Here is a 20,963-nt window from a genome sequence, read left to right as displayed (position 1 = left end):
TTTGAAAAACCATTATTCATCTCATCCATAAATCAAACATCTCTGTATTTGTTTCGTCTATCCATCTTTGATATTGCAATCATCTGTATTTATACTACCTTCTCTATTGTCGCTCTTGTTTGGGGGGTGGGAGAACAAATCAACTAGTTGACTAGCGCAAAGTTTAGGTTGAATCCTTTGAAACCACTGTGGAAATCTAAGAAAAACTAAAAGAACGACATGTGTCCCATTTTGTTGAATTTGTGAAAATAATCTAAGAAGAATAACTTATATATATAAAAACTCATTTCGTTTTATAGTGTGATATCCGGAGTACTTTACGACAACAGCTGAAAAAATCATTTCATTTCGTTAAATCTTGGAATTTTATGTGAACGTAAAATTGTCTTGTTTCTCTTGCATTTTACATCATAAATTAAGAATTTTCCCTTATATATTGTGTTTGTATGTGTTTTTTCTGTGTTTATTTTTTATCATCAGTAATTTTGTCTTGTGTTTTTTATATTTTTTTGTTAATTTTATAAATATTTTATTTATCCCTTAATAACAATGTAATTTTTTTAATCGTCGGCACAGGCATTTTTCTCTAGATGGTATATATGTTTCCCATAATTCAATTTTTTTTTCTGTATATATAAAAATAATAAATTTAATTTCATTTGAAATAGAATATGTTAAAATTAGTAAAAGATAGTAAATTGAATGAGAGAAAACAGCTGAGAATTCGTCCATCTCGAGAAATTGAATATGTCGGAATGAAAGATTGGAAACCAAAAACTGATTTTGGAAAGCATTCACTGTGAGAACTTTTATGAAAGAAACAATGGATTCACACTGAATAGTTAGGGCGGAATAATGTGTTCAGTTGGTCATTCTAAGCGTGTCCTTTGAAAGTAATAAGTGTCACTCACGTAGGTCACGTTCTAAGTCACGATATAACATGCGATTTAGAAACAGTAAAAAAAGGACTTTCATTTTGAAGTCTTGCTGGCTAAAAATTCCTAGTGGATTATTTTTATCATTTTTATGAGTTTTAACATTTTTATCATTTTTATGAGTTTTAACATTTTTTCATGTTATTTATCCCTTTTTTTATAAAAGTATTATTATTTTATTTAATACACACATGCTTCTGAGAAAATTGGTGCGAGAAAGAATAAAAGTTAAAATGTCTGTCCACTCTTTAGTTGACACCAGTCATATCGGATACAGTAGTTTATTTTTAGCCTTTTGTTATTCTCATCACTATTCGAAAAAACATGCCTCTCGTTATAACAATGTCTGCTAAGGAACGTAAAATTCATGGGAAAAAAACTCGAATAAACATACAGATATAATATTTTATAGTACGTAAGCCGGAGTAACTTCCCGGATTGATAAACATTAGAAATCTTTTCAGCAGAAATGTAAGAAACATTCATATTTCATAAAACGCCAGGAAATGAATATTTTCTTAAGTTATGAAAATTTTATTCATTGAGACATGTCAGAGACACGGTTTTCATACCCAATTCAACGTAAATACAGTTTAACACTAGAAAGACCACGTCGATTTTTCATAATGAAGCATATTAATTGCTGAAATCCCGCTAGCATTTGTCATTTCCAGTGGAGATCGTGATAAGTACAGAGTTATGCAAGACGTATCAAAGGATAGCGCTGTGACGGCCCAGAGAAAATTTTTTAGCCGTGAAGAGACCGGGAAAGCCTTGATCGGGATCATCGTTGTGTCCGTGATTATCACGTTATCTAGCCTTGCATTGAATGTGTACGACGACCCCAGCTTCAAATTTAGAGGAAACTGTTCTCGTTCCCAACCTCTTGGTGATGGTGTTTTTTTCACGAAATGTAATACAATTTATGACATTCGTGTTTTTGTCAATAACACACCGACGATAAAAGGAATTAATTTAAATTCCAGACAAATGTATAAACTTATCGAGCATGCTATCGATATCTTGATATGAATAAATATTTGAACTGTATAAACTTGTAGTCTGTCTCATTTTTTGAACTACGCGTGAAATTTATTCACATGACATTTTAATTTAGAAATATATTATTTAAGAAATGTAAAATCTTCAAACGACAAAATAAACAATTTTAAGTAAATAAAAATAAAATAACAAAGATAATGAAAAAACGATATATAGATGAATAGTAACGATAAAAACATAAAGAAAATAAAATGTTGACACAAAGATAATAAAAATCAAATAGATAAACGATGAAACATTAAAAAATAAAATTTTGAATGAATGAAAAATAAACGAAATGAAAATAATATGATGACACTAAGATAATAAAAATCAAATAGATAAAATAAATAAAAATTAAAATTTTTGAATAAAAGTTTGAATAATTAAATATAGAATAAGTTGGAAAGGCTTGAATTAAAAAAAAATATATATCAATGGAAATAAAGTGAACTAAAACAAGTGAAATAAATAATTTTTAAGTGGTTGTGAATGTAATATAAAAATAAACTAAAAATGAAAAAATAAGCTAACACTGAAAATAAAATTATGACACTAAGATAATAAAATCAAATAGATAAAATAAAGAAAAAATTAAATTTTCGAATATAAGTTTGAATAATTAAATAGAGAATAATTGGATAAAGTGAAATAAATAAATTTTTAAGTGTTTGAAGTGAATAAAATAAAAGCCATGAATAAAGTGACATAATGAAAAACTAAAAGTAGGTTTAAATTTAAAAAATAATATCAATGAAAATAAAATGTTCACACAAAGATAATAAAATCAAATAGATAAACGATGAAACATTAAAAAATAAAATTTTGAATGATTAAAAATAAACGAAATGAAAAAGATAATAAAATAAAGAAAATATTAAAAATTTTTGAATAAAAGTTTGAATAATTAAATATAGAATAAGTTTGATAAAGTGAAATAAATAAATTTTTAAGTGTTTGAAGTGAATAAAATAAAAGCCATGAATAAAGTGACATAATGAAAAACTAAAATAGAAATAAAATAATAAAGTGCGGGAAGACACAATATCTTTCTTATTTATGTGGTATAAGAAGTGATGTCTAAAGAATAAGCTTTCTAAGGGTGTAGTTACAAATCTCGTTTCGTTATGGAAGGAAATATAGAAATGTTGACAATGAAAACTTGTGTGTGGTTTTTTTTGTGTGCATATTTTTGGTATCTAATCTCTTAAAGATCCAAAGACGATGGGTAAAAATAATAACGCTTGGAAAGTGAGCGTTTTTTTTGAATCATGTTTGATTAACTTGGATATTTTTTTAATAAAAAGGCTCTTCTCGAAGCAGCATAATTTGAACACTAGTGGTTAATTAGCATCATCATCAACCACAGACGAACTATATCTTTTCAAACTTGAGATTTGAAAACAGCTAGAGAGTTTGGTGCCAAAATTGGCATTTTCGCCGTAATTTGGCGACTTAATTTTTTCTCTTTTAAATTCATTTCTAATACAGCTTCATGTCCAAAGAGAAAATCGGGACGACATTTCATAAATTTTTTTATATAACGACATAGTGAATAATTTTCACGGAAGTTAAATATCGGTAGTGCTGCCATCTAGTATCGTCATCAACGTGGGTCACGTGATCGACCATCTTGAGAAAATTTTTAAAAATTTATTTAAATAAAAATCGTTCGTCGAAAATAATTGAAAAACAGTAGATATGGTTCACAATATGCGCACTTTTCACCAATAACTCCGTGGCCGATCGTCGATCATAGGCACATCAAACTTAGGAGCGACGTTCTTTAATACACTTCCTTAAACGTTCTACGTTTTATTATTTTTATATACTTATTTCATAAGGCCTCTGTCTAGCAAGTCTATTGGGTTCAGTGGTTAGCACACTATCCTGGAGAACGAAATAGTTTATCGGTTGTCATGGGTTCGAATCCCGATAGGACATTGAAAAATTTTTTTTTATATAACGACATAGTGAATAATTTTCACTAATAAGTTAAATATCGGTAGTGCTGCCATCTAGTATCGTCATCAACGTGGGTCACGTGATCGACCATCTTGAGAAAATTTTTAAAAATGTATTTAAATAAAAATCGTTCGTCGAAAATAATTGAAAAACAGTAGATATGGTTCACAATATGCGCACTTTTCACCAATAACTCCGTGGACGATCGTCGATCATAGGCACATCAAAATTAGGAGCGACGTACTTTAATACACTTCCTTAAACGTTCTACGTTTTATTATTTTTATATACTTATTTCATAAGGCATTCGTCTAGCAAGTCTGTTTGGTTCAGTGGTTAACACACTAGCCTGGAGAACGATATACTCTATCGGTTGTCATGGGTTCGAATCCCGATAGAACACTAAAATAGTTTTTTTCCAAATAAATAAGACCAACCGCCATTTTGAAAATAAATACGGTCGACAGGTAGTCTGGTTCGAGAGGTGCGAAATCCGGCTAAAAAAGGAAGTCGGTCAAAAACGCGCGAAAAAAATAGAAAACATTTCCGGTGGCGCCATCTAGCGGCGGAAATCGGCGTAAATCTCAGTAAAGCGCTGCGTAGACTACTTGCACATGTCTGAAACGCATTGTTAGGGAAACACGGTAACCAAAGTAAACATTCCGAAAGTGATTGTTGGGGCCCAACGGTTTTTCGCCATGGGTGGAGATACGGGGGGGGGCAGTCTATCTCCGCCTATGTTTTTCGCCCGTTTCGGGCATTTGCCCAGCTCTGATGAACTTTTAAAGTAGCCTGCGGTTCAATGCTGGTCCTGTTTGGTATATATGCAAAACCTGGCGACGATCGGTCTAAAATTGTGTATAAAGAACAAACATACATACTTTCACATTTATATACTGTATAAGATCTTTAAGTTTATGATGATGCTTTTAAAAAAATGGCTTACACTGCAGAGAGTTTTTGTGGGATTTCAAAACTTTAACACAGTTTCAACTAAATTTGATTCAAAATAAAAAATGAAAACAGAAAAAGTAGTCAACACAGATGCTCACCGGTGAAGTTGCTGCTTGAAGAACGTCACCTCCGACCAAAGACGTACAAGAAAATACCTATTAACCAAAATTTATCATCTTCAATCATATTATGAAAATTGCTTTTGTGCTCATTTAGACTTCACTACGTCATTTAATAAAAATCAACGTATATGAGCGAGATAATTGATAACTTGTATGATTTTTTTGTGAAGTTTAAAAAAACTTACGTTCAAACAATTTAATGAAATTCAAAGAAAAAAAGTATTTTACAGAAAAAGGGATAGTGGGACAATGTTTACCCTGCAAACACTGGCGTCGGCATCATGAATGTTACCCTCGTGCCGCACTAACAACGGAACCAGTGGCCTATCACTGCATAACCAGGCAGGTAGCGAAGGTACCTGGCCACCCGACAGAACCTGCAGGCATAAAAAGGAACAACAAAAGCAAAGCCACAATTAGATCATGTCGTGAGTATACAACAAAAAGAACGCTTCGAATTCAAGGCTTTCATACATCACTAACACAAATCCAAAAACCACAAGCCATTTTTTTTTCTTTTGTATATAGCTGATTCCTTGTCTTTGTTTCTTGATGTCTAAGTTTCCACCATGTAAGTCTTATGAAAATTAGATTTACGAAGTTCAAAGTGCGTATTTGAAGTCGAATCCATGGGCGGAGATACGGGGGGGGGGATGATGATGATGTCGATTCATCTATACATATATGCATTAGATCTGTCGACTTCACCTTTGATGCTGGGGGGGGGGGGGGCAATGCCCCACACTCATCATCTTGCCCCCCCCCCCCAGACTTCCAAGTCTATCTCCGCTTTTGGTCGAATACAGATATAGCGAAAATCTCGTTTTAACGGACACTTTTCTAATCCACCAGACAAGTTTACACGGGAACAATGCAAAACTCTGGAGTTCCTTTATAATGAAATTTCGTTGTAACGAAGTGATTTCTCCGGTCTCTTGGAGTTCGTTACAACGGAATTCGACCGTATGCAGTTAATTCAGAATTCAGTCCAGTTAGTGTCGAGCGTGTGTCCTTGTTTAGTGCTGCAACTAGATGCTTGATCAGCGGGGCAAGCCAACACCTGCTATAGTAGACTACTAATAATGTACTGTAGCTGGTGTTGGGCAAGCATGCCTTTGGCGCTCCCTTGTAATTTTACAGGAGAGCTTAAAGGGTGAAATTCGCACCAGAACCGCCTGCTCCCCTCTAGTTGTGACCCTGTTCTTGTCACTCGTTCACTGTACTTCTTACTCTATAGCCCCGTTTACATGGGAAATAGACCCGCTTCAAAAATTTTCACCAATGACTGCGCTTCATTTTTTTCCTTACGAAGGAAAAAATCGTCAATTGGGTACTAGAACTCCCGATGCTACCGCAATATTGCACATGTAAACGGAGCTATAGTTTGTTTCAGGTTAACTTTGCAGTGGAGAGAAAGGTAGAGAGTGTATTCCTTCGCCGCAAAATATAGTTCCCATACATCGGAGGTTTCTGATGATCATTTATATAGAATATTTCAAATTTTTTTATGATTTTGAAAAAGATACTGAAAAAGTACCGTTTTGAACCAATGTATATTCGTTTAAAATTTTTAAATTAGAAAAATATTGGTTACCATTATCAAAAATCCATGGCGAGCTCAAGAGCATTTTGGCGCGATTTCCAAGAAATTTTCCCCGCCAATATCACTATCGTGCTTTTTTTTTTGATTGCTCAGAGAGAGAGAGAGAGTTATATATATATATTATATCGTCATTTTGTTGAATTTTTTCCGATACAATTTTTCGTTCAGTTTTGCATGTAGTTATAGGCGTACACACCCAGACGAATATTCAATCAGGTTTTTTTTTCTCGCGAAAATAACCTCCAACGAATTCAGATATTCACTCATAGATTACAGGAAGTGTCCCTCTTTCACGACAGCGCCGATACCGTTGTGAGAGGATATCTTTATGGGGGTAGGTTACGGTTCCAGACCTCCCCCCCCCCCTTTTTTTTATATCTATTTCTTGCCGTGTTCGTAGGATAGGGGTGGTTTCTGAATTCCAATAGCCGATAGCGGAGGGTGTTGACATAAGTAATGTCTCTTTTTCACCCGCACCAACTTCCTCCCCCACAGCAGAGTCTGTTCCTCCAGATGACCCTTCAGTGTCTCTCCAGATAAATATAAATAAGCGAGAGAGAGAGACCCACAATGGTTTAGGCTTGCAGTGTATTTTTTTTCTTCTGTGACAGTTGTATCTTGCTTTTCACCAGAGATAGACACGCTAAAACGTTCTCCGTTCTTTTTGGCAATAATGCATAAAGCACGTTATTGAAAAAGAAGAGGAATTTTGGATTGCAGGTGGCTTGATGGAGCAACAACAATTAATAAGTAATAGAGAATCAGATAGTTCTACAACGTCAAGTGAGGATTCCATAGAATGGGAAGACGTGAAAAATGACTAAAACTGTAGTGATAATAAGTGGCATCGACGTATACCGTGCGTTTGGGTGGGTGAGCGACGGAAATTTCGGCAAGAAAAGTGAGTAAAAGAATTCTAAATTTTTCCTTATCATTTTTATTATTATTATTTGGGGCTATTCCCAAATTCAAACGTGAAAACCGGGTTAATAGGAGTTACTAAGATACTTTTCAATAAAAAAAAAATGATTTCAAAAACCACAACTTTGATTTCTGAAAGTATCGACAATGATTTTTTTTTTTTTCATTAGCTAATTTTTTCTACAAGCATTACGTTATACGTAAAAAATATTTTTTTCTGCGATATTGGCGAGAATCAGCCATACCTCACCGAGGCCGCGCATCGATACATAGGTTAAGAGGCTTTCGTTGTCATAGCAACGAGTGATGCGGTTCCCTCGTAGCTTCCTCTTCACTGCAAAGTTAACCTGAAACGGACTATAGTGTTGCGTATGAGAATGCAAAAAAATAAAAAGTTGTGCTCTTGCAATTAATTACAGCTTCCAAAATTGGCTTACTTTCCTGGTAAAGCGGATTGTTCCGATTTCTTTTGGTTCGGTTTTCTGGAAGTAACGGAAAAAAGCTTTCAGTTTCTTCTGATGGCTCCGACTGAAAATAAATGAGTGAAATAATTTATGTATTAATTTGTGTAGAAATTTGTTTATAATTCTACGTACATGTTTTAATATTTAACACGAAGATAATTCGATTTTAATTTTAATAAGCTAATTTGTTCACAATGATTTCCGAAAAACCTTATAAAATTTACAAATGAAACTTTCCTCTGTAAATTATTTTCCTACATGTTCATTTATTCAGATCAGATGTGGACAAGGTTGTGCCGTCTTAACGCATGGGCCAACCGGGCATGGTCCGGGGGGCCTCAAAAGGGGTCTCAGCAAAATGAGAAGTAGTTAATTTTTCGAGAATTTGTCGAGTAGGGCCTCAGAAAAATCACTTGTCCCGGGGGCCCATGCTGCTCCTAAGACGGTCCTACACGGTTTGGTATTAAGAAGGTTATAATCCCCTCCTCCACATGATTAAGCAAGGTCAGCAGATGACGATATATTCCGACAGCGCGTCTAGTATTAATTCGATTCGTGATCAACGCACTCCACATGAATACTCGGCGAATACGCAAGCATTTATACAATCATCTGTCTATTAGTATCAAATGGGTCAAAGGCCATGCAAGAATAGCGGGGAATGAAACTGCGGACATATTGGCAAAAGAGGCTCTTAATCTCCCAACGGAAGAACAACTCTTACTCACATCAAACAGGTGCATTGACCTGCAACAAAAGTGGCAACTTCTATAGGACAATAATGCCCATTTGGCATTGCAGTCCCAAAAATGCCTACAAGGTACAGAAACGCGTTGGAATAGTACCATTTAATCTAGAGAGAAAGTGATTATATATGATAACTGAGCACGGCCCATTGCCGTGCTGGAATGGGGGGTCTAAGCACGTTCACCTGTAGAGACAAATTAGGCCATCGACGACAAGGACGTATCAAGTGTGATTTACTCGATTTAAATTATGTTAATAATTTTGATTGCCCATTGGCTTAGATTGTTTATATATGTATTTATCCGTTATACGATTCCAGATGTTTCAAGATGTGATTATCAATTTTTATTTATTTTATTTTATATTTTGTTGCCTTCGTCTGAGGTGACTAATTCTTGATTTTAATAAAACTTTCCGGATACACCCATCCTTCGGGAACGCTTCGATATCTCTCCGAGATTCGGAAGCGGGATGTTTCCGGTCTTCAAAGGTGAAAGGTCGGCTGAGACACTCATTCGCTGAGTACAGGAGAAATTTCAAGCAACAGTGATGTCTGATGGATGCATACAAAAGTGAGTACAATGTGTCGTGATTTAATTTCCACAAAGAAGTTGCTTTGCCGAGTAAGATATTTCGTAGAATAATGGTGATGTAATGGTATATTCAAAACGAAGTGTATTTAAGCGAAGTGCCGGGGTTCACGGCGGATGGGCATCATAGGGGTAGATACGGGGGGGGGGCAATGCCCCCTCAGCATCAAAACTGAAGTGGGCAGATCTGATGTATATGTGTATATATGAATTGACATCATAAGCATCGTGCCTTCCCAGCAACAATGACCTTGCCCCCCCCCCCAGGCTTCCAAGTCTATCTCCGCCTATGATGGGCATGTTCAGGTTCTGGGTGATGATCGGGACAGGTGCGAGTTATGAATCAAGAAAATACTGCCGCTGCAAGCGTGATAGTGAAGAACAATCGATGTACAGCTTTTTGTTTGAGGCTTAGTTCTATTGGCTAATCTAATATATCTTTTGAATGGCTTCTGACTAACATGGTAATGTCCCGATTCGTCTTTTCCCGTTTCATCCTTTTAGCAAAAGGATGATCAGGATCACCTGAGGGTTTCATCCTCAGATGATAACACCTTAACGGGGGGTGGGATGAGGTGTCTCCACTTTGGATAACATACCAAGTACCCATTGTTCATTGTACCTATTATACTTGATGCTCATTGGCTACCTAACAAAAGTGAAAAAAATTACCTAATTAGCTTCAAAAGCGAGAAGTGCAAATTTTGCATAACTCGGGAAATAATTTTTTTCATTATCAAAAAGAATCGATAATTCCAATTAAAATTCTGAAATGATACCTGAATTCTTCCGAATTGACGATTATGCATAGTGTCCGGTAAATCTGATTCATTCGATTATGATATCAAATTTACTAGGACTACGAACAGGCGATTATGCATAAACACCGGAAAATATGATAAATTCGTATTGGAATCACCATAAAGCCAGAATGCTGTATATGTGAAACGGGGGTATTAGGTTTAAATGATAGATATTTTTTGAGCTGGAAAAATTCAACTTTGAATCGAAGAATAATTTTAAAGATGCTATAACTTTTTTCCAATGAATTAGAATTTTTTTTGCAATGGAAAGCTATTTGTTTAGTGTAATGTTTGCGCTTAATGTTGTTTAATTGTGCATATCGAAAGACATATTTGCAACTGATTTTTTATCCTTTTTCATGAAAAAAAGGTAATTAAATAATATAAATGAATAATTTTAAAAACAAGTTTTATTTTTTAAAATACTGACTGTATTTGCATATGAACCCAAACTCAACCGTAGCATATTTTTTCCATCCTACAAATTTTGTTTGAATCAGTTTTTATTTAAGAAAGGTGTTTTATTTTGATTGACAGTTATAATCTATCGACATAGGGGAGGGACAAGAAAAGATTAGATAAAACGGGATTATTCTGACTAAAGGATCAAATCAAAAAATGTTAACATTAAAATAATCTCAAAAATCCAATCTAATTTATCGAGTTGTAGAATGTAGAAGGCGAGGTTGTTGGTCATATTGCCTTTTATTTTTCGTGTCTTTGGATTGAAAGGATCAAATTGCTTTTAGCAACACAACTCCTCATGATGAAGAGCTGTATTGCTGAAAGCTTGTGATTCTGATTCTGGTTGGTATTCCCGATCCTATAATATAGCTATTTGTGGGCTTTCTGAATTCTTCGTCCCATTTGAACTCGGTGCTTTCTTTCAAACTTAGGTCCCGTACACTCAGGGCCGTAGAAAGAAATTTATTTCAAAAGGGGTACCAAAATGGCAGATCAATAGACTTAACCATGCTATTCCATAAAAATCGGCGATTTTCTAACATTTCGGGAGTGGGTGTGAATCCTGCCCCTCTGCTACGACTTTTCGTATAGTGGATTCGAAAAAGATTTCACTTTTGATGCACTTCTGTTACACAGAAATAGGGATCACGACACTTAGTACTCGCTTGGATTCATTTATCACACACCGTTGTTGCTTGAAGTTTTCCTATGCTAAGCAGATCACATTCTTTACCCTTACCAAACCATTCGGTGTTGTCATCCTATCAATCCGAATAGAACGGATTAAGATCTCCAAAGGATAAAACAGAGGTGCATCTGGGTCATATCTATATCTGTTACCCAATCAAATATTTGAGTTGCCTATGTTTCACTTGAAAAATCCATATACTGTATAAATTTTTTGTCACCCGTTCAGGAAATATCTGCGTCTTACCGGAGACGGAGAAGCATCAAACCAATCAGTAACGAACAGAGTACGCTTTTAACGAATCTAGAACGGATAGATGTGAAATGAAACGGAGGAAAATGTGCAAGTGTTCATAGTGTGCCGAAAGGACAACAAAATGCCTCACCCCTAAAGAAACAAAAAAGGCGCTTTCATTCCGGTAGCTGCTGTTTATCCATCCATGAGAAAGTTTCGACGCCAACCTTCCAAAAACAAGAAAGAGCTTTATATCTTCAAATTCGTATTAATTGGGGACTCAGACGTAATTATTCAAGTGGATTCATCAAAACGACTTCGCTTGGCCGACCGATGACGTCATTGAAGAGAACCAATGCTTAACTTTCCCACTCACTCTCCCGCGTATCCGCAACTTCTCTACGTACGTAATTAGTTATTATAAACATTACGCTTGTGGGCGTTACGATCCTATTCCTTGACCTAATAATATTATAGCTTATAATATTATATCTTATGGTATATATTATCCCCATAAGTATTAATACTATGTAACTTATGGGGATCGGGTTTGATGCATAATTAGAGTGATCGGATGTCCCTTTTTTTCTTTGGCTGACAGATGCGCTGTCAAAAAAAAATTCCTTGTGGATTCCTATTTTTTTCGGTTTTTTTCCTTTACGCAATTGAAATCTAATAATTTTAAAATTAATCATTTTAGTTTATGAGTTATTTTTAGTATTTTTTTTTTGCAATCGAATAGTTCTTCACTATTCAATTGGCAAAACTGTTCCATTTTGAAATTTGCAACTAATCGCGCTTTACGGCCCCGAACAGTCTTGCGTCGGAAGTACCAATGCTTTCTTCTTAAGGGCAGAGTTGCTGATGAGAAGAAAAAACATTTGAGGGACCAAAAATTTGCATTTGATTTGTATACAGGGTGTTCCGTAAGTGCTAATGCGACCTTTATCTCATCAACCGCCTGTCGTAGAATCACTACTTTATCATATAATTCGACTCGTATCATTCATTCAATGGACCTGGAAGTTTCCGATTTCCGAGGACAAATGTGTTATATTAAAAAAATGTCATAATATAATTTTAGGCGTTTGTTGTTGCCCGTATTGTATTGACCCGCATCATATAATTGTACATCATTTTTGAATCATGGTTTCCCCCCCCCCCACTATGGAAATTATATGCGTTTACATCGACAATATATTTACATATTTACATTCATTATGATTTACTGCATTTTACGTTCACATTTTTTATTTCAACATTTTTGAATGATAAACATGCAGCCTATATCGCTCACCGTACTTCCCACATCACAGAGCTACTAGAGCACCTAGCTGAACTTCCCGGTTACTATCAAAGCCTCCTAGAAGTACTAAGACGCCTTCATATACGTGTATTAAGGAGTTCTAGCCGTAACACTCCGCCGAGGTTGTGACGTCACAATCCGGGTTCCTAGCGTGGCTATTTTGGATGTTTTTAACGAAGCACGCCACGTGCATTTATCGTCATATTTAATTTAAATTCTTCAAGTTTTTAATATTTATTTTACTATTTACTTATTGTTATTGCTTTTTTATTTGTTGTAACACATTAGCGGGAGAAATTTCGTTTAAATAATTGTAAAAAGGAGCCGAGAACTTCTATAATCATCAGACGACGGGCAAAAAAAAAGGTATGTAGCTATTTGTACACAATTCAGTCAATACATCTGAAATATTTATTTTTTTCTGACTTTATTTTGCGTAATTAATTTGAAAGTAGATATGTTCGCTGCGGTTTCGTGTCGGAATTTTATTTCCTCCTGCATTGAGAGCAGTTTTTATCAACTTGTTTAATCATGGGAGCACATTTTTCAGATCTAATATATAAACATTTTCTTTTAATATTGAGTAAATCACATATCTCAGGTCTATAATTAATTAAAAATACAAATATTAATGTGTTGAGTGACGTGAAATTTAATGAAGGGATAGGCTACTTTTTAAATAAATAATATAGTTTGCAAATTCAACTTGCATTTTAAACCATTAAATTTAAATGTGAGCCATTTCCCGGTGTAAGCATTCTTGCACTATTCAGAATATTTTATAATTCAATAATTTTGTTGCCTATATGCTGAATATTATAAATACTACACCTATAACATTTTAAATTTCCTTTTAGGTGTCTTGGTGCTGCTGTGTTTGCAGCAGTAGGTCAAACTGCAAGGGGAAGCGAAAGACCGAATGGAACCCTCGTCGTACTTAGAAAGGAACGACAAAGTTATCAATTAAAAGAAAGTCACCAGAGGAAAAACAATGAAAAGCAATTCAAAGAGTGTCATTGTCTCGCTCGATAATCATCTTGTAGCCGAGTCTTCTTATGAGTGGTTCCTAGGAAAAAACTCAGAGTACTTCATGGTAAAATAAGTGAATTTATCCTTTCTGCATGAATAGTTGGAACTGAGTTTTATGAAAGTTGCCCGCTATTACTCAGAAATGATATTATGGAGATCAATATTTTATTTTACCAATCCAGCTTCATATCGCTTTGTGAGGAATTCAAATAAACTGATACTACCTCATGCATATTACTTCAAGTATTGTCCTAGCGTATGGTACAGAATTCAAACGTGAAACATCTAAACACGAAAAGTGCTGAAGTTGTGAACTTCTTGAAATTGAGAAGTTGGTTGTGGTTTGATAATGGCCAAAATTTGTGTAATTATTATTTTAAGCTTGGAACATTTTATAAGAAAGCTTCAATTAAAAGTATAATATTCAAGGTAAGTCTCTAATGATTGTATCAAAATAATATCTAAAGTATTCTTGAATAATTACATAAAAACTAAAAATGATAACTTTAACACCAAATCTTCAATTAAGGTGTCTCGTAACATTGTGGAAAACTATGCTCTAATAGAAATATCATTAAAAATACTATTTAACCATCGATTTATTCCAAATTTTTTACACATGTTTTTTGATTGTATGTGCTATCCTTATGCTGGTATAAAATTTTACATATCTTAGATATTTAATTTTTTGTGAATTTAAAAAAAAAAAAGCATTTAAAACAGCTTGCATGCGTGATAAAATACCATGCAATCAATGCAATTGATTAAAAATAAAGGAAACTGTTCAATTCATGAAATAAAGCAAAATGTTGAGATTTTATTTACTCAATCTTATTTAAAATTAAATGTTAACTAAAAATTTTTGGAATTTGAAATTTAAGTTTTAAAATTTAATTTTAAATAAGATTGAGTCAATGAAATCTCAACCTTTTGTTTCATTTCATGAATTGAAAAGTTTCCTTTATTAACGTTTCCTTATTTTTAATCAATTTTTATTCAATTATATTGTTATATTTTATCATGCACGCAAGCTGTTTTTAATGCTTTTTTTTTGAAAATTTACAAAAAATCAAGTATCTAAGATACGTAAAACTTTATACCAGCATAGGATAGCACATATAATCAAGAACATGAGTAAAAACTTTATAATAAATCAATGGTTAAATAGTATTTTTAATATTTCTACTAGAGTATAGTTTTTGCCATGCTTAAAGTAATGACGCCTCATAAAAGAACTCTTCGATTAAAAGAAACTTGCTTCTATAAAACAATTGTAATATTGCATTGAACAGTTTATTTTTTAAATTTGGAGTATTTTCAAAAAAAAGTTTACTGTGCATTTTGAGTAGACATGAAAAAAATGTTTTACATTTTTCAGGAGATATCTTTTTAATTTTGAAACTTAACATTTAAAAAAAACATTGATCCCATGTCAACATTTTATTTTCGGAATTTTGGTTGAATATTTATTTCTAAGTGTTCACAATTCACCATTTAAAATTAGAAACTAAAATTTATTTTATGGAAATTTTATAAATGAGTGCGCACACATATACAGCAAGAGACTTTTCATAATGTGAAATCCCATCATGGTTTTGAAATGTGTTTTCAAAGTTCCCCTCATAGATTAATAAATTTGAACATTTACAAAAATTTTGTGTTCAGAGCAGCAACTAATTTCCCTTTGAATTAGAATTGATAATATGAATGTAGCTCAGTGAATAAAAAATATTTTAATGGCATTGTTGTTTTTATTTTTGTACATTGCCTGTGTATCCTTTTATTTTAAATACAAATTGTAATGTCATATAAATAAAAAAATGAAAAGTCAAATATATATTGCCTGATTTTTCAAAAATATTTGCTTGGGAGCAAAAAAAACCACCTAGAAATACGTGTTGGTAGAGAATTTGTGAAACCCCTATTTTTTTAATAATTGTTAAATTGCCTCTTTTTATAATTTTATTATTCATTAATTTAACATTCAGTGTTTTCCGTATACCATACTAGGTAATAATTGCAATAAAAAAATCGTAAATTTTTCTTTCTAATTGCCAAAAAATACATGTTGGTAGCGTGTTTTAAATTCGAAGCGTGTACGTGGTAGGACCCGGGTTGTGACGTCACGAAAACATGTTTCAGGCTTGTAGTATCTAGGAGACTTTGTTACTACCCTCAGTGAGGATGGTGGCTGAGATATTGTTTTGGCTTTGCTACCCCTGCTAGGACCCTTGCGGGATGTTGCTTTGGTTCGACTTTGTACCCATAGCAAAGACAACCGGGATGTTTGTGATCAACATTTTAGCGACACGATTCTAATGTTTTCCAATGTTAACTACGCTTCGATAACGTATTCATGTGTAGTTATGTTTCTCTATTTGTCTTTTCTCTAATTGGCATGTAACAATATCATCTCTCAGGACCTGTGAAGTGTCCTATTCGGCTGCCACAGCCGAGTCCTGCTTGTATTACTAGTATCTCTAGCACAATATATGATCCTCTGGTTGGTGGGCGCTCGGGAGTGTTAGTGGTCGCACTGAGGGTTTGTGTTTGGCGGGCAGGGGTCCAATTCTTTGCCTGTGTGGCCGATCTTGGGGCCCCGTGGAAAAAGATTGTATCATAATCCGGCGGTGACTTTTCAGTTATAAATTCCTTGGAATATGGACTGGGTCACACGACCGCATTAGCACTTGCAAGACACCCTGGATGCGGGACTCGTTTGGATGTCGTTCGCAGGAAGAGAAAAAATGCATTGCATTTGATATTTATGAGGGCTCAGCCAGCGTAAAATGTATTGGGGAGGAGCTCAAGTACCTTCCCTGATCCCGTAGGAACCTAGATCGAAGACGTGCAGTGGTGACAGTATCTGACTCTCATCCCGATGATCCGGATTCGAATCTCGCCATGTTCAACCTCGTTACTTCTTAACAATTACGGAAATCAGACAAGTTTCCAATATTCCAAATATCCTTAAAGTTTTTCTGAACCCAGTTTGAAGACGTGTAGTGTAGGTTCCACAGCCTATGCCATGGGGAGCAAAAAAAATCAATTTGACTGGGCTATGCAATGCCGTTTAAACAGCATTATGATGTCCACGGATAAAGTGATGTTTTGTTTGTCCAGGTTTCCTCACCTGGGTAGAAGTTCCTTCCTATTAACTTTCATACTTATTTTCAAAAATCATAACCAGATATTATCATGAGAACGTATGCGCACTTTGGTTCCTTGCGCTTTGTCCCGGGAGGGTCCATACATTGAAACGGTCGCATGTTTAATCGTAAATGCGTGGCTTGCTTATTTGCAACCCTTGTAAATTTTAACATTTTTAAATTGAAACTTTCCCTTCAAAGTATTCTCTTCTTATTCACTATAGATTTTCATATGAAAGATTTTTCTACAAGTGCGTATTGTGCGATATCGTATATTTATTTTATTGTATCCTTGAGTATTGAAACTGAACTGTACAAACCGTATTGTATATGGTACACGGTCAGACTTAATTACCAACAAGAAGTTATCTTTGCCCTGTAATTTGACACTATTATGTACACCGGGTAAGAGTTTTCCAAATGTCTCGGTTTTAATTTGTAAATACCGGGGCTGTTGTCGCGGTTTCCATATTATTGATTTCCTTTTATTTTCTATTAGAATTTACTTTATCTGGTAGGTATGGAAAACGACTTACCGATGAAGATGACGGAAGAATTCGCTGAACGCAAAATTCTGTAGGAAAGGATGAGTGTTTGGCGTCCTTTTTGGAAAAGTTGAGAAGAAAGCATTCGCAAGCAGTGATTTCACAAACACTCGGTCCAGTTCGAAGCTCTCGTCTATAAATTAAAAAGAAAAGGCCAATTCTTCAGATAAGCACTTCATTCTTAATACGCACGCGAATAATATGATTGGTTATATTGGTTCGTCCCGAAAGTTCTGAACGCCTTTTTTCGAAATTTCTAAGACTTTACCTGTGTGTATTCTTAGAAACATTCAATATTCTTCTTTTCTGCTTTTAAAAAAACATTTTTCTTAGAAACAGTTTCCGGCGTTCATCTTCTTAATTGTCTAAAATTAATTGTGTTTAATTAGTCCCTGGTTTAAACCTTCGCGAAATCATCGAACTGTCGATTCACCTAAAAACAGCCTGATCTCTATTCATTTCAAATATTTCTACATATCACCTCGACTTCTTTTTAATAAAATCGCTTGCCTAAAATTCAACTTTGCATCAATCATATTGAATGTTCTGTAAAACTACTCGAAATATAGTAGACCTAAAACCGACTTTTTTGCGGAAAGGAAAAAAATTCGTCCGTAAAAGGGGGGGGGGGGGTTACTCTTAATCAGGAATTTAAAATTCATAATTTTTTTATACGAAGGAAATTATTATTTAGCCGTAAGAGGGGGAAGGTTTTACTGTAGGTCAATTATAGGGTTGCTTTAAACTTCCCCGCGTACTAATACGAAATTTTTATTTTAACGTGATAAAAAATAGCAGCTGGAACATTCGCCTACCAAAAACGCCGAGAATTTTCGGGACGACCCAAAATTTGATTGAAATGTTGAATGTGATAGTAACATTGCTGTTTTTCCGGTTGCTAGTTTTCAAATTGCATATAACATACTTTCCCTTTTGAGACTATAGAAGAATCCCCCCGATGGTTTGGCGAGTCGAAGATATAGTGCCTGAGAAACCAAGTTAGGTAGTGTCTCTGTGAAAAAGACGTTCTTCTCTTCGATTACTAGACGCTCGTCGAGGAATACCTTCAATTCGTCGAACCTGGAACCGTTGCCTTCCTCTTTTTTACAAGGTCTGTTTATCCCTTCTTCGGGTTCCAGTGAAATACTATAAGAAATCGCATAGCATTAAAAATATAACGATATATAGTCTAAATACAGTCGAGTTCGCATATAACAGTACCCCCTTGGTGATTTGAGAAGTTTATGTTATAACCAAGGTCATGAAATTAGCTTACATAGCAGTTGCATGTATGCATAAAGTGCATTATTCAGATTGTCCCGGACAAAATAAGCTTATGTAGCGCTCAATTAAATTTAATATGGAATGAATATAGTTTTTGATTGATATCTCATGAGGGATTTTGAAAATTCATTAGAGCTGTGAAGTACATGCATGGTATATAGAACATACATAAATTTCTTTTTAATTAAATCGATTTCACTGATATTTTTCGGGTGTGGTAGTCCCAGGTCGATAAGATAATTGCCTAAAGTACTAGAGGATGTTTAGATGTGTCGCGAGTTCGATACTCGATTCGTCCTTGTCAGAAACTTTCCTGACGCAGGGGTACAACAGAAACGGCGAAATGACCACAGAAAAAGATTGCCCACATCAAGGGGTTAGAGCACCAACCTCTCGATGAGTATAAAAAAAAAGTCTGCCGTTCGGAATCGGCAATAAATTGTTGGTCCCTGTCTAATTAGCTCTTGTGTGCAGAAAATGACCGTGGTGCGACAGAAATGATCAAATGATATTTTTTGAACGGTTTTTATTCACCATTAATACAACAAATTGAAAAAAAAGCAAATAATGTTCAAGAATTTTATTTGTCATCAATAAACATGCTTTTGCAGAGTCTTTCGATAGGTACAAATTTTTTACTCTTGTGAAACAGTACGGATTTCTGCTTTTACCGATCACAACATTCGTTCATCACTGCCGTCTACCAAGTGATCCAAAAGTTACAGAAAAGTAAACATTCAATAACTTTAAGAGCATATTCCATGCAGTTCTCACAGAAATATATAGGAAAAAAAAGACAATTTTTTTAAACAACACATAATTTTAGTTAGAATCAAGGTCGTCTTAACGCATGGACCCACCCGGGCAGGGCCACCTCAAGAAAAGAGGAGCCTCATAAAATGGGAACCAGTTGAAATTTTTGAGAATTTGTCGGGTAGGGCCTCAGAAAAATCACTTGGCCCGGGGGCTCATAATGCTCTTAAGACGGTCCTGGTTAGAATAGGTATATTTTTTTACAACAGGTGGCACTTTTAACTGTAGATTATTACAAGATAATGTAATTATTTACAGCTAACGTAATAATTTCGACTAAATTTTTAATCATCATAAGAATTCTCACTGTTTTCACTGCATGTGTGGTGAAGCAGTAGTAGGTAGGGCCTCCAAAAAATGGCTCGGGGATCCATGATGTTCTTAAGTCAGCCACCTCGTTGGGCAGTTTGCCTGTTGTGGCGTTGTATTTGTATTTGTATGTTGTTCAGATAAGGTCAGGGTTTCGGCTGCATTTTTCCAGTTTTTTTGTTTGCATATGTTATATCCACAGTGTATGATTGTATATTTTAAGCTGGGTGCATAATAACAGCTCTGAAAATATATGGAAATAAATGGGCCAAAAATCGGGAATTACAAAACTGTATGTAATATCCAATATATATAATATTACATATCCACGGTTTATGTTATATCCAGGGTATGTTATAAGTGTACTCGACTGCACTAAGACTCTGTGACTGTATATATTTTTATTACTTCGTAATATTCATGCATTCTTATTCCTAACCAGGAGAGAAAATATTTTCTTTGCATGTTCGAATTCTGTAAAAAAGAACAAATAAAATTAAAAAAAAACTGTTCCAATACCTGCAGAGCTCGTATAACTTTGACATTCCCTGTATGAGTTGGTCCGTATCTTTAGCGACCTTAAGTTGTGCCAAATGGCGCTGGATATCGTTCCAGATCGGCAGATCGCATGGGAGTAACACGTGTGCCATGTGGATTCTTTCTCTCTCTCACACACACGCACAATGAAAAAGGTATCAAGCAAAGCGTGAAGAAATCCAAATGTAAAATGTCACCGTCGTGTCATCATCTTCCACACATTATCATTGATTGGTCGTCCGATCGCGATTCCACCACAAAACGATTCCTCCTGGTGATCTGTTTTAACTTGACCATCTCTTCAATGGACAATCACTTTTTTTCTGTGGAATTCACGTTCTTTGATTCGCTTCTTCGCCGGATAAATCCTAAAAAAAAATAAAATTAATCAAATATCTCAAAAAACTATCATTAAAGCAGACTTGGCCAAAATACGATATTTACACTGAATTTATCAGG

At 34.7% G+C, this 20,963-nt stretch overlaps 1 protein-coding gene across 2 annotated transcripts in view; it reads right to left on the bottom strand.

Moving 5' to 3' along the window:
* Positions 1–20,963, bottom strand: part of LOC149067467 (uncharacterized) — a 50,795-nt gene that overhangs the window by 24,382 nt on the left and 5,450 nt on the right. For both annotated transcript variants that reach the window (XM_089252738.1, XM_089252737.1), the window contains exons 2-7: positions 20,487–20,872; positions 18,487–18,707; positions 17,553–17,694; positions 7,979–8,069; positions 5,275–5,394; positions 4,994–5,050 (exon numbers count right to left, since the gene is read on the bottom strand). In XM_089252738.1, the coding sequence (XP_089108864.1) occupies positions 4,994–5,050; positions 5,275–5,394; positions 7,979–8,069; positions 17,553–17,694; positions 18,487–18,707; positions 20,487–20,617 (762 nt within the window). In that variant the 5' untranslated portion in view covers positions 20,618–20,872. The remainder of the gene's footprint in view (positions 1–4,993; positions 5,051–5,274; positions 5,395–7,978; positions 8,070–17,552; positions 17,695–18,486; positions 18,708–20,486; positions 20,873–20,963) is intronic.

The sequence above is a fragment of the Pholcus phalangioides genome, unplaced genomic scaffold (genome assembly GCF_987345545.1).
Source record: "Pholcus phalangioides strain wild (caught in Gottingen) unplaced genomic scaffold, Ppha-v1.0 ptg000030l_1, whole genome shotgun sequence".
Lineage (NCBI taxonomy): Eukaryota > Metazoa > Arthropoda > Arachnida > Araneae > Pholcidae > Pholcus > Pholcus phalangioides.
Note: the sequence above shows the minus strand (reverse complement) of the source record. Positions and strands in the feature narration are given on the sequence as shown.